The 12,469-nt window shown below is 42.2% G+C and overlaps 2 protein-coding genes across 2 annotated transcripts; both read left to right on the top strand.

Annotated features, from left to right (window-relative positions):
* Window positions 1–653: 653 nt before the first annotated feature.
* On the top strand, window positions 654–7,581 carry LOC137273056 (uncharacterized). The gene is made up of 4 exons (XM_067805496.1): window positions 654–956; window positions 1,459–1,618; window positions 2,621–2,790; window positions 5,939–7,581. The coding sequence occupies exons 1-4, from the start codon at window positions 893–895 to the stop codon at window positions 5,983–5,985; spliced, it is 441 nt and encodes a 146-aa protein (XP_067661597.1). The 5' UTR covers window positions 654–892; the 3' UTR covers window positions 5,986–7,581.
* A 2,751-nt stretch (window positions 7,582–10,332) lies between these two features.
* LOC137272150 (secreted frizzled-related protein 1-like) lies at window positions 10,333–10,974 on the top strand. Its single transcript, XM_067804502.1, has one exon. The coding sequence runs from the start codon at window positions 10,333–10,335 to the stop codon at window positions 10,972–10,974; it is 642 nt and encodes a 213-aa protein (XP_067660603.1).
* The last annotated feature ends 1,495 nt before the right edge of the window (window positions 10,975–12,469 follow it).

Here is a 12,469-nt window from a genome sequence, read left to right as displayed (position 1 = left end):
AAGGCATTATCCTTTTCACCACCAAGCGCCCCAATCAAAAGAAAGCGCCCCAATCAAAAGAAAGCGAAACACACCGTCGGCGTAGTCCGCCTGACTCAATGGCTAAATGAAATGAAACTTAAGTCTATCGGGACTTGGCCTTAATGGTGAGTTCCAAGGCGTAGTTCTGTTGTATCAAGGAGGCAAAACACACTAATCAGCTAGGGACAGTAGCTCAGCCGACACTCGCATTCCATCAACTTCTCTGTAGAACTGACTTTGATTGTGTAATTTCATTCGCGTAAACTTGTTTTGAGATGTGAGACGTTTTAAATAAGCATTCCTTCTTGTAGTCGATTGGCTATATTACTAGTTATTAAGTTCTGACAGTAAAAAGGAGCGCTGACAGCAGTAAGGGTTTTCTTAGTGTCACTAAACTGGTGGTAAGTTATTCAGGCCTGCCTGAAACATTAGTTTCTGCACGGTATATCAATAGCCCCATAATGAGGAATGCGCTATAGCAATTAGAGACTGCAGTAAAAACTCCTATCGTGAACGTATCGTATGATGGAATCAATCCGTTTTTGCATAAACACATGCATGGCTACTGACTACACAGATGTAATCACAACGTGGTGCTTAGTATTTACATGGGGGCATCTGTAGTAACAGACAGTCCCGACAACCACGTTGCCACAGACCGCTGCTCCAGTTTCACATATCAAGTTGATATTTAGCATCTGTTCCCGTTTATCGTCCACGATCTGCTTATAGAGGTATTGATTTCTCGTCACTGTTTCTGGATATCAACATCAGACATGCATTTGATATAGTTGAACCTCCATCATCTAACCAACACTTGTGATTTATTGGAAAGCTACAGGGTGCTTAGTGAGGACGGTGGAAGGCTGGCATGGAGGATACAACGAGGTTTCTGTACAACACTTTAATGTCACTGGTGACGTTTCTTGTTCAAGGTGAGTGTATTCTGTTATTGAACTGGCCTCATGTCTAACGCAGAAGCACCACCTTCATCTGACTTTGACAGAATCATTGCTGTGTAATAATACCCGTATATATGTGACGTTTCGGCGCTTAGTCTCTGAGGGAGAACGACCAACCATCTACGATCAAAATATAAACCCTCATATTCAGGCGGAAAAGGCTGAGAAATTATTACCTTCATTTCTTAATCTTTCAATAAACATTACAGCGCTTGACAGCTGTGCTTAAAGGTTTTAAGACTGAAGAAGATCAAAATAAGAGATCGAAAGCCAGTAGATAATATGACACAATACAATCAGGGTCATTTAAGCAAAATTTGTCCTAACCTATGTCGTTTTACTGCATCATTACATGATTAAGGGCAATTATACACGGTCAGATATATAACTGCTGGCTATTCACAAGATGTACTCTGATGTACTCGCGTTGTTCAGTGTGGTTCATATGTGCCTGTGGTCACTTCCTCTCCACCAGGTGCGGTAGGAGTGACCTGCTACAACCGGGCAGGGTCGGTCACATGTCCTGTCAAGTGCTGCCCAGGCTCGGCAGCAGTGTCGTCAATACTGGGCGTGTGCTGCAGCAGTACCGGCAGAAACATACTCCACACAGCGGACAACATAACGGGGACAGTCAGGTAATTCAACTTCCGGAACGGTGGAACCAGTCCACTCAAACATATATTTATGTGACACGTACGTATAAAGCAACAAAAACTATTGCAGGAATTAACTTTTTTTTAAATCAAAGGCCACTGTACGATTCTGACAACACCATCAGCTCAAAATAGGACGATATCTGATGCGGAAAATCGGTAAAACATGTCACAAACACATGCACAGGCAAATCAACTTTATTAACTAAGAGAAGAGGCTAACATGTAGTACAGGCGAAAGAAGGGAATCGCGACGCACATCTGTACATGCTGTCACATTTTTACCAGAAAACATTTGGAAATTTGAATTGAGGTGTTTGACAAGCATTAATCATTTCTCCATAACGCATCACCCTGCAGTCAAACACCAGGAGAGTGTCCCTCACGATCAGCTGACACTGCTGTGGCGCCAGAGCCCGTTTCAATGACGTGTCAGTGCTGCTGGCCAGAAAATCTTTCTTTCATTCTGAATACCTGGCATCAGTGTTAAACTCATATCTACTAACGGTTTTTACATATTGAACTCTTATACCAAATAGGTCCAAGTCTGCGTCCCGTAAAAATTAATATCAGCCGAAATAAGCTTTTTCGTCATGTTCATGTCTTGCACAAATTATTCATATTTATAAAAATAACTCCTCAACATGGGATGTTTTGTAATTGGGATTCTTTTTGTTCTTTCTAAACGTTCTCTTTCGTGGCCTTTCGAAGCTCTCTTAGCGCTAAAATGGTCGTAAGTTAATGTTAATGTATGGCACTTATAATTACGACTCTTACATGAGGAAATGAAGCCTAACTGGTTGTATCCACGTTATGTTGATAAAGGCGATAAAGGCGATAAAGGCCTTTTGATTGCGTATGTCCAGGTTCGTGCTTCTAAAGTAAACCATCTTTTACAATGTTTTAATTCGTTTAATAAACGTCATGGTAAACCAAGGAATCTAAGAGAGCCCCCAAATCCTGATGCTACCGTTCTATTTACAGTAAAGGATTAAGCACCATTATCATAATCATAGTCGTCGTAGGAGTCGTCATCGTCTTGGGTATTGTTGGGTGCATCGTATGCTGTGTTTGCGGTTGTAACAAGCGAACCAACGGTGCAGTGGTCGCTCCTGCTAGTGGTCAACCCCAAGTGACCGTTGTGTCTACGACGGGTAAGGATCACAGTTAAGTTTTTATGATGCAGATGTTGGAACTACGATTAATGTTTTAATACGTCTTTTGTCATGTTTTGTCAGTCAGTTCTTGTTTTTGGCTTCGATACTATTATGATTTTGTGCATATGGCGTCTGGTGGGTGAGGGTTTCCTTATTATACGAGGGGATGTCAACAAGTTTTGAGCCTTGCATAGAAAAACACAAAATATTGGTATGAACCCGTTTATTTTTCAACATGGTCCCCTTGTGAGTCAAGACACTTGTTCCATCTTTTCTGCCAGGCGCTGATGCCATCTCTGTAGAAGGCGCCATTTTGCTCATCAAACCAAGCCTCAGTAGCAGCAATAAGCTCATTATCATCCTGAAATCTACGTCCACGCAAGTGTTTCTTGAGATTTGGGAACCGATGGTAATCACTTGGTGCCAGGTCTGGAGAGTAGGGGGGATGCGGCAAGATTTCGTACCCGCATTCCTGGACAGCAGCGGCTGCAACGCGAGTGTGCTGGAGCATTGTCTTGATGTAGAAGAATACCACGTCTGATCTTGCTCCGGCGCTTCTCCTTGAATGACTGTCGCACTTGTCTCAACAAGTTAGCGTAATATTCCCCATGCATTGTTTTTCCTTTTGGTAAGTAATCTATGTGGATGACGCCTTTGCTATCCCAGAAGACTGTCGCCATTACCTTCTGCACTGATCTGGAGGCTTTGAACTTTTTGGGAGAAGTGACATGTTTCCATTCCATGGATTCTTGTTTGCTCTCTGGATCATAGTGGTTGATCCAGGTTTCATCACAGGTTACTAGCCTAAAGTGAACATCTTCTGGATTCTTGTTGTATCTGGTTAGCATGGAGTTGCTTATGGTGACCCTTGTTTGCTTCATTTCATCTGTACGCATTCTTGGCACCCATCTTGCGCACACCTTAGACATGACGAGATGTTCATTAAGAATTGTCTCGATGGATCCGTGTGAAAAGCCTGTGGTCTCTTCGAACTCGTGGAGTGTGATTCGACAATTTTCCAGCACAAGTCTATGCACTCTGTCAATGTGGTCCTGACTAGTGCTTGTTGTTGGGCGACCTGGACGGGGGTCATCTTCAAGACTCTCTCTACCATGCTTAAATTCATTGACCCATCGTTTGATGGTAGCAGATGAAGGGGAAGACTTCCCATATACTGCTGAAAGCTTTTCTTCAATATTCTTTTGCCGAGTTTCCTTAGTTACTGCTCTATGCTCAATTTTATTCATTTTCACTGCTGTGAGGGGGGTCTCTTACTGTCAATGTGAGCTGTTCGATAACTTCTGAGAGTAGGGTACCATAACTTATATATCACATCAGCTACACCCCAAGGTTCAATGTCGTACCATAGGCTGTGACACCTGGGTATGAAAAATGTTCAAGGCTCAAAACCTATTGACATCCCCTCGTAATATCATCTATCTCATCACAACATGCACGCCCCTCCGGATGCAGGCGACATACCCCTGGTGTATAATATGTACATGTGGAACATGATGGTGTTGCATATTGTGTAGATGATTGATCCCTTGTCCTGATGTTTAAGGAAAGGATGCTGATGTTGTTCTTGTAAAAATCCGTTTTCAACCGTTACGTATAAACACCCATATATGCAGTAACGCCGTTGTAGACTTTCTGGGAACATTAAGCATTACAGCAGTCATTCTCTTCCCACAGTGGTCACTGTTCATATCTTCTTACGTAACCTCTATTCTAATACGACCCTTTCATGGTGCGAGTGTTCAAGACTCGTGATTGGAGGCAATCAGATTTAGTAGTGCAATCAGCGACCTTGTTTCAAAAGTGATCGTTCGCAATATCTCGGTAATTTCCGGATGCATCGTGAAAACTAGAACCTCTTCCTGAGCGCGGTACTCAAATGTTTCTTCTAAACAGAACTCAGTCATGTCATATTTGTTTCTCCACATTGCTTGCATTTGTCAAGTTGAATCTAGGTCGATGTAACACGTGTTCTGACGGGACCGAAAAAAGGGAGGTAAATCTGCAGCTTGGGGATTTTATGAGAACCGCGAAATATGGCCGTATTAGAACAGAGGTTCGTAGGAGGATATGACAAGTAGCCTCTGTGGGAAGAGAATGTACAGAAGTGGGTAGGAAGACATTGCGTCCATACACACAGCTTTATAATGTAGGTCTTCTACAGATGCATCTGAACATGATACTCACTGTGGGACGTGTTAACAATAGAATTTCCATATCATGTGACAAACGCGTTAGCAGATCACTGGGTGAAAATGGAAGTTTAGTCACAAGTTCAGATAGGTTTTAATTGCTGTTTATTAACAATTGACAAAAAGGCGTAACATAGATGTCTAGTGATATGGCTTTTGAAAGGAGCATGACAATATGAAGTCAGAGAGGAGCAGCATGACAACGTTGTGTAAGAGATTATCATGGCCACATGTTGCCACAGAGGAGTGAGTGAGTGAGTATTTCAGCAATAACACGGCGGAGACACTAGAAATAGGCTTCACACATTGTAAGGAACAGAACCCGGGTCTTCGGCGTGACGAGCGAACGCTTTAACCACTGGGCTACGCTACGGCCAATACCACAGGGGAACATAGCTTCAGAGAGGAGCATGCCAACATGACGTCAGAGAGGCGCATGTCATACACAGATGACAATAGTTTAGACCGATCTTTGTTAATCAGTGAACGTTAACTACTTCATGGAATATTATCAAGAAGATATTCTGAAGAAACTGTAGATGAGAAATGGAAGTTGTTGAATGGTTTGTGTACGATATGAATATCGAACATACTGCAACAATAGACGCATTTAATGTCACAACTGGTTCAGCATTAAAACATATTTTATATGTAAGATTAGGGCATCTACATTTGGTTTTGGGTATAGGTAAAGTCGCGTAGGTCAATACCAATATGCTTGTGCCGGTACATTATCAACCCATGCCAGCTGGCGTTGTGTCACCGATGATTAAGACGCAAGCCATATATTAACAAACATGTACATATTTATTATATATACAAAAGGAAACGTTGGGAGTAAAGTCTGCAACTGGGAGGTACGTTGACCTATTTTTTCTGGTATGGCTATTAAACGTGAGTACTTTGTAAACATTCGTGATACTTTTCATTGACAGCCACCGCCAATCAGGTAAACCCAGGCCAGGAGCAAGGCCCACCGTGATCACGACTCTGTGCCAAAGACTGTGATTAACGTTCACAGCCAGTTTCTACATGTTCTGACTTTGTTCTATGTGCGCCACCAAGGCGGGACCCAACACCGGTATGACTGTGTCTCACAGAAATGTGGAAGTACTTCCTTCATCCATTTGTTTGTTGACTGTGTTTATGTAGATTATTCAAACATTATGTATGCGTGAATGCAGCAGTGATACACATTATATAGATGCTATCAGAAATAAGCCTGGATATCTCCTCCTCTACAATCACCTACTCCAACCTTTCAAAATACACACATGTATAGTCCAGCCTTTCACAATACACTCATGTGAAATCCAACCTTTCACAATACACTCATGTGTAATCGTATCACGACTATAGTCATGTACTTCATCGTTGTGTTGTACCAAGAAAATGTGATTCGAATAACAGTTAGTTCGATTTCTATATAACTCTCCTACGAAGGAAACAGTGCACATACTTTAATGGTGTCAGCCCTGAAACAAACAAGAAGCGTGTATTTAGTGATGGCTTATTCTGTACAAGTGAAACACAGGTACGTGGACCTTAAAATACAGTATTTGCGGGGCTCTTTTCACCTGGGGACATTTGGATAACTGTGTATGGTCAGTTTCCAAGTATGTGCTTTCCTTGACATGGCAGTCTATGTACACAAGGTGACGGGACTTTTATTTCCAGCAACTGTTAGTGGTTTGATCGGCTGTTTAACGTGCACGTATCTGTTACATACAACGGAGCATAATTACTTCTCGTTGATAATACCAGGAATCATTTCCCCATAAGAATTTCATTTGATTTCAATCATTACATTCACAGTTATTTTGCACGGTCACAAACAATGATTGTCGTATAGGGTCCCACCTTGGCTGTCCCACCTTGGCTGTCCCACCTTGGCTGACCCACCCTGGCTGACCCACCCAGGCTGACCCACCTTGGCTGACCCACCCTGCTGTCCCACCCTGACTGTCCCAACCTGGCTGACCCACCTTGGCTGACCCACCCTGGCTCCCACCCTGGCTGTCCCACCCTGGCTGACCCACCTTGGCTGACCTAGTTTTACTGACAAGTTTGTTTAAACAATGCCCTTGAAGCACGTGGTTGGTCTCTGAACCGATGCGTGGAACTGGAATTGCTTCCATTTTTAACGTTAAGTGTCCATGTTGTGGCCCAGATGTTTCAAAGTGGCGGATGCTCTGTAGACATAACTGAGATTTACTGGATCATACACGTCTTGACCAAGTAGGTCACGAGTGACCGTGACGCATTCCACGTCGTTAGGGGGACCGGTGTTTCCCTCATAGTCTCTGTTTCAGTCGGCATGGTTGCAAGTTCAGCAAAGTTTTGCTTGAAAAGAAAACGATTTTTGTCATTTATCGCAATGCTGCATTGCTGTAGTGGCCAAATATGATGAATGACTGTGATATGGGTGCCTGTATGATACCTACCCATTTATCAATACAATCATGTACATATGTGCCTTTTTACATTCACTGCACATTCTAAAAGAATAACATATAAATGAGTGAATGGGTGCCAATCTGTACATCCTTTATTAAACAAATAAATGTAAATACTAACATATTGTATAGATCATTCTCAGTTGAACATTTTCAACCCGAAGACGACACATTCCAATCCCTGAGTCAAGTCCCTTGTCTTCGCCCTGTATCTGTGTGGCTTTTACAAGACACATATATGACTTGTGGTTCGTTTAGTAATTGTGGAAGTTTTCAGACGAGTTATGGCGTGCAACACCGGGAAACGAGGGTCAAGAGTGTTACATGGGGTCACAAGGACCATGGGTGTTCTTTGAAATGTTCGGTCTCTTCTCAAACAATCGAATTACACGTTACACGAAGAGGTACTGACACGAACGGAATGACAATCCATTACTGAAGCATGCCCGCATGTGTGAAAAACAGACACATTCAGCATTCAAGGAAATGTTTTAAATATTGCAGAGTCACAAATATATTTTACGTGTGATTTGAACAAAAACTTGATTTGACGTACAAGTTTCTGTATCTCGTTATTCTCCGATCGGGCCATAGATTCCCCGTTTAAAAATAGAGACAATGATGGATGTGAGTGTCATTCTTATTTTAAGGTAAAAGTAAGCTCGCTATATCAGCAATAGATAGTGAGCTCAGTATAGAGCTTACTGCCAATGTATATTTCAGTGACCAAATTGACTAGATATAATCTAATAAGAGAGTGATGACAAAATCCAATATCATGGATGTTTGTGTAGCTTAAATGATATTTAAATCAGAGAGGAGCATGACATAAGCCGGCATGGTGAATTGAATATGCATGCATGAAAGCCATTGCAACATAGCTGACATGTGGATCATGGTGTGAATGAGTATGGTTTTACGACGCGTGACGGGCCAACGCTTTAACTATTGAGTCTACACCACCAACATGATGCAATTTGGTTGCACGATGTATAATTGTTAAATGTATTGTACCAACCACCAACTGCAGAGGAAAGATCGGTTTTGGGTGATGGAAGCAAAATGATGTGGGTGGATTTCTCCTACGCTAGCAAAATACCTGATGAATGTGTAAGGGACTGTAGGGCCCCCCTTCATGCCATGCGCAGCCATGCCATGCGCAGGTTAAGATCGCGGCCTGTAGCACTATAATGTACGGATCATCCTGTTACCTTAGAAATCAACAAATATGAAATCAATAAAAGGAGCTGACTGCACGGCCTGATACCTCAGTACACACACTGCAACAAATCATCTAGTTCAGGCCGAGTTTGCAAACTTGCCCCCCGAGAACCCTCCCGGCACGGGCATAGGTATCAGGCAGTACGCGAGACTACATGAAGTACTGGGCTCTCTTGACTTTATTGTCAATATAATGGTTGTCTTGTATGGAGTAAGTGATCACTCAGAGCGTCTATGGATGTACACAAATGAGAGTTACTGGCAATTGCCACACCAACAGTATTTTATATTTAGATTACAACAGGATTCTCACTACTGTTTAATATGCCGGCTATTATAGTACAGTAAAACATCTTATCTCATACATTGCGTGTCCGCCAAAACTTTGCTCTTCTGAACTTACAATTGTAAAACATTAGAAAAGCGACAGTTCCATGATAATATTAGAGAAATCGTGTCCGACGCCACCACTGGCACATGCTCTATGTTGATTGCTGTGGTAAGATGACGTTTTTAAGGTTGATGAAATATTGGACAGTAATGATGCTGCATGAGTGAATGTGGCTGTATTGGGAAATGTTATACATACAGACTCAATAATGAAATATTCCTGTATCCAGAAAGTGATTGTGTGCCCACGTGAGATCTATCATGTTTGGTTTTCTGAGTTCCAACGAACTGCCTGGAAGGAAACATTTATCGTTACAAAAGCGTTTGGATTCTCAACTGTAGACAGTTTTCTAGATGATATAATTAGAACTGGTTGTATATACTGAGATGTTGTTTTCCTAACACCATTTCTTCATGACCTGCTGCTGTGCACAGTATATACTGGGGAAGTACTATAGAAGAGTGTTGGCAGCGTACCCTACACACCAGCTGGTGAAAGAAGCGACAAAACCTTTTCCGCGTCCACGCCGACTAGTCTGCAGGTGGACTCAGGATTGTAAAGTCGAGGATATAGTTTAAGACGCGTACTTCACACACACACACACACACACGCACGCACGCACGCACGCACACACGCACGCACGCGCACACACACACACGCACACACACGCACACTCACCTCGCTCAATGCGTAAGTTGATTTAAATGTTCACGTATATGCTTTGATTAGTCGTAGGTGGAAAGAAGCCTTACCTACTGTCCCTCTCAAAGGGTCTTCCGTAACTAATGGAAATTTGTGTAAACAATACATCAGCTATAATGTTGATTATGTGAAATTGTATAGCGAATGTTGACAGTAAGTAGTAACTAATGGATGCCACTACCCAATACATCATTCCTTTGGGTGGTAACTGAAAGGTCTAAGTATGATGAAGTGCCCTGACGGGTGTAGCATATTCAATGCATGTAAATTCAAAATTCAGCATCTTCATGTGTCAGACCTTCCCACTTTAACACGATGAATAGTGTATACACTCGTTCAATAACTCGATAAATCCATTAATCTCCATGACACTCAAATGTGTGCAAAGGTGACTGTTTAAGACGTTGTGTTGAATGGTTTTAAGGCTAGGAGACGGGTGTACACTCGATGTGCCTCTGAAGCAATGGCAGGTCGGGTATCAGTACTGCTCTGTGGTTTTACGTTCATCTTAGGGTTGATCGGTCAACCAATCCAGGATTACCAAGATTATCAAACTCGTATGTATGCAGAAGATGGTTGTGGTCCAAATGAGTATGCCATGTTTTGTTTACAATCTGGCTACGATCTGACAGTAGCTCAACCCCTGAACGAGTATGTTTCCAACATCAGAACGAAGGAAATGTACGACTTTTTAACACGCTCCAAGTGTCACAAGCATGTTGAACCTTTCGTGTGTGCTGCCTTGTTTCCAAAATGCAGCGAAAGTCCGTTCGCGCTGATGTTTCCTTGTAAAGGTCTGTGCGAAGAAGTTCAAGAGAGATGTAATCCTGTTCTTCAACGATACCAAATTTCGTGGCCTCAGGAGTTAAATTGTTCTCAGTTTCGTGACAGGGATTGTCTCAACCCTGAAACATCTGCAAAAGAACAAAGAGAGAGAGACGTCGTTGGAGCCCCGGAAGGAAGGCACAGTCATAGGCTCGATCGACAACCTAAGAAGAAGCCAAGACGAGAAAACAAGAAGCACAGCCAGCCAAAGAGGAAGTCAGAGAACAGTCATGTGGAGCGGGAAGATAAAGTGATACAAAGTGAGGTCCAGGGGTCGAATTCGAAGACTATGAAGATGAAGGCATTCTTGAAGTTGTTCAAAAAGACGCTGGACAAAGTTTCATCCAGTCTAAAGACTCTCTCTGATGGGATTTGATGTGGGTGGAGTTACACTGTAATGAACCTCCCAATGGCGTCTCGTATGTCATCATGCTTCGTAAGTGCATCACACATGCTATAACAGCCGTTTGTTTTACAAAGATGAGTGTATACAGAAGGGGAACATCCTTTATAATTGTCTTCATGCCATTAAAATATCAATATACGCATGCATCATAAATCTTATGTTGTTAGTAATCCTATGATTTGAGTATTTTGTTAAACAATTATTTAACAGCATGTGAACCAATACCAACATCACTCATAAGCAATTACAGATGTAAGAGGGTAAGTTCCACGTTGAAAGTACCATGTAGTCACATTAAGCGAGAATGAATCTGTTTACCCTTCGTACTGACTTATGAAGGAAGTACAGCCACGCGCAAACTTATAGTGTTTATATTTGTTCATTATATCGGTCGTGAACGTCGTCTTTTATCTCATTGAGTCTCTCTGACTCACGCCAATCGTTGTTTGTTAGCTGACTTACTCCAGTCCCGTTTGAACCGCACATATGTCAACACAATCCACTTGACATTCTAGTCTCGTGGTCCCAGCTTAAGCCATTTTGGCTCGCCACCGACCGACGAGTTAACTGAATATATACCAATGCATGAAAAAAGTTACAAACACTAACACTGAAACTGTATAAATGTCTGTGTTCTTGTTTTGTTTTAGTAGTTGTTTTATTCAAACAAACCAAATATACAGAGAGAATACATAGCACCACCCGTCTCATCACAGCACAGGAAGACTTAGACGTATCTGAGCTATATAACACTCAAGTGCAGAGAGTTATCCTGGGCCTAGGTTTTCGAAGCTCCCTTAGCGTTGTGATAGTCGTGCGTGCCATACATTAACATTAACATACGACTGTCTTAGCGCTAAGACATCTTCGAAAATCTGGGCCCTGCTCTCAGTAGGGTACTCGCCTAAACGTTTGTCACTTTCCAGAAGGAGACAGTAATATATCAAAGATCCTACCAGCATCTACATATCTTATGAAACGACCTAATCAATCGAGCGATCACCTGCATTGTATTTTTCATGTCGTCGTATCTCGAAATGTTGATGATATCAATCACTGGTTTTAAGTGATCAAGCTCAGTTCTGTACAGACCGCTGCCCCATTTCTTATGGTTGCGTCCAAATACATGGATCAGTATTGAACCGAAATTGAACATACAATAGTGAACCCTTGAACATTCAAATCGTGCGATGGACAACCCCTTCCAATGTGTGGAGCATTGATTGTACATATGGGTTATTCCGTTTATCGAACACGAGCATGTACGGGAGGATACCTCAGCCTGATTATGCATTCACAAGATGTCGAACATTCTGATAAATATTTCGAAAACCTATAAGAGAATACAAAATCATACAAACATACAGACACTATTGCTGTTCATGGATTATTAAGGTTTGTGGTGTGGTGTGGTGTGGTGTGGTGTGGTGTGTGTGTGTGTGTGTGTGTCTGTGTGTGTCTGTGT

The sequence above is a fragment of the Haliotis asinina genome, chromosome 2 (genome assembly GCF_037392515.1).
Source record: "Haliotis asinina isolate JCU_RB_2024 chromosome 2, JCU_Hal_asi_v2, whole genome shotgun sequence".
Classification (NCBI taxonomy): Eukaryota; Metazoa; Mollusca; class Gastropoda; order Lepetellida; family Haliotidae; genus Haliotis; species Haliotis asinina.
Note: the sequence above shows the minus strand (reverse complement) of the source record. Positions and strands in the feature narration are given on the sequence as shown.

What these genes read in the sequence shown, in the direction of transcription:
- LOC137272150 (XM_067804502.1), top strand. Translation starts at nt 10,333, where the DNA reads ATGTATGCAGAAGATGGTTGTGGTCCAAATGAGTATGCCATGTTTTGT.
- LOC137273056 (XM_067805496.1), top strand. Translation starts at nt 893, where the DNA reads ATGGAGGATACAACGAGGTTTCTGTACAACACTTTAATGTCACTGGTG. An exon ending in AACATAACGGGGACAGTCAG is followed by an intron (nt 1,619 to 2,620) that starts GTAATTCAACTT and finishes TTCTATTTACAG; the next exon opens with TAAAGGATTAAGCACCATTA. An exon ending in GACCGTTGTGTCTACGACGG is followed by an intron (nt 2,791 to 5,938) that starts GTAAGGATCACA and finishes TTTCATTGACAG; the next exon opens with CCACCGCCAATCAGGTAAAC.